The sequence below is a fragment of the Sphaeroforma arctica genome, assembly GCF_001186125.1.
Source record: "Sphaeroforma arctica JP610 unplaced genomic scaffold supercont1.555, whole genome shotgun sequence".
NCBI classification, from domain to species: domain Eukaryota; class Ichthyosporea; order Ichthyophonida; genus Sphaeroforma; species Sphaeroforma arctica.
In genome coordinates this window covers 44,907-46,105 of record NW_014040003.1, presented here as the reverse complement: position 1 = coordinate 46,105, position 1,199 = coordinate 44,907, and the positions used below count along the sequence as shown (strand labels likewise).

Below are 1,199 nucleotides of genomic sequence, written 5' to 3'. Positions count from 1 at the left end.
TATATATATATATAATATATATATATCTATATATACATACATATATTATATATATACAAATATATATAAATATATACATACATACATACATACATATATATATATATATATATAAATGTATATACATATACATATATACATATATCCACATAGATGTACACACAAGCACTAACCTTTGGGCTGCCGCATCGTATAGAGGTGCTTTATACGCAATCAGCTGCACGCGGTCGTACATCTCATGGCTCTCATCCACCATTTCTTTGATCACGTGTATCTCTTTCGTTGCGTTTTCTAAGTCTTCGTTCACCTGATATATCGGTTAGGGTGGGGTTTGGTATGTGTAAGTAGAGACACTGTAGTCTCACAGATGGTATCATGAGAAGGGGTAGATATGTGTAGGTAGTGACACTGTAGTCCCACAGATGGTATCATGAGAGGGGGTAGATATTTGTAAGTAGAGACACTGTAGTCCCACAGATGGTATCATGAGAGGGGGTAGATATGTGTAGGTAGTGACACTGTAGTCCCACAGATGGTATCATGAGAGGGGGTAGATATGTGTACGTAGTGACATTGTAGTCCCACAGATGGTATCATGAGTGCATTCGTTTAGAAGTACAACTGATTTTCAACGTGTTAACGAGCCGTTTCCGTAGGAAAGTAGGATTGGCATGTAAATAGTCAATGAATGCTATGTAGGTAGATTTATGAAAGGTGTATTTAAGACGTAGATAGTCAATGAATGATATGTAGGTGGATTTATGAAAGGTGTATACAAGCACGTGTGCACACCCATGGGTTATATGCGTATACAAATACACAACCACGAATACATACCAACACAATTCCATTCGATCTCATAAGTGTTTGAAACCAGTGCCTTGTGAGTGTTTCGCCAGTTGGGCTTATAGCTGATTCATTTAGACACATATCTGAATGATACGCACACACACCACAAGTCACGTTAATTCAGTACACAAACTCATACTGCTAACACGCATAGATAAGTATATGACCGTTCTCTCTGCAGTATACGCCTCAAACCAAGTTTCTATCTAATTTCAAGTAAATATTTATATATATATATATATATATATATATATCTATAGAACAATACAACACACACACACACACACACTCATATATATATAATAAATAAATAATATAATATATAATATAATATAGTATAGTATATAGTA

General features: G+C 34.9%; 1 protein-coding gene across 1 annotated transcript in view; it reads right to left on the bottom strand.

The window, feature by feature from the left end:
• Window positions 1-1,199, bottom strand: part of SARC_07200 (hypothetical protein) — a gene marked incomplete at both ends in the record, with an annotated part of 4,913 nt that overhangs the window by 2,360 nt on the left and 1,354 nt on the right. The window contains one exon of the mRNA XM_014298867.1: window positions 174-307. Coding sequence (XP_014154342.1) covers window positions 174-307 — 134 coding nt within the window. The remainder of the gene's footprint in view (window positions 1-173; window positions 308-1,199) is intronic.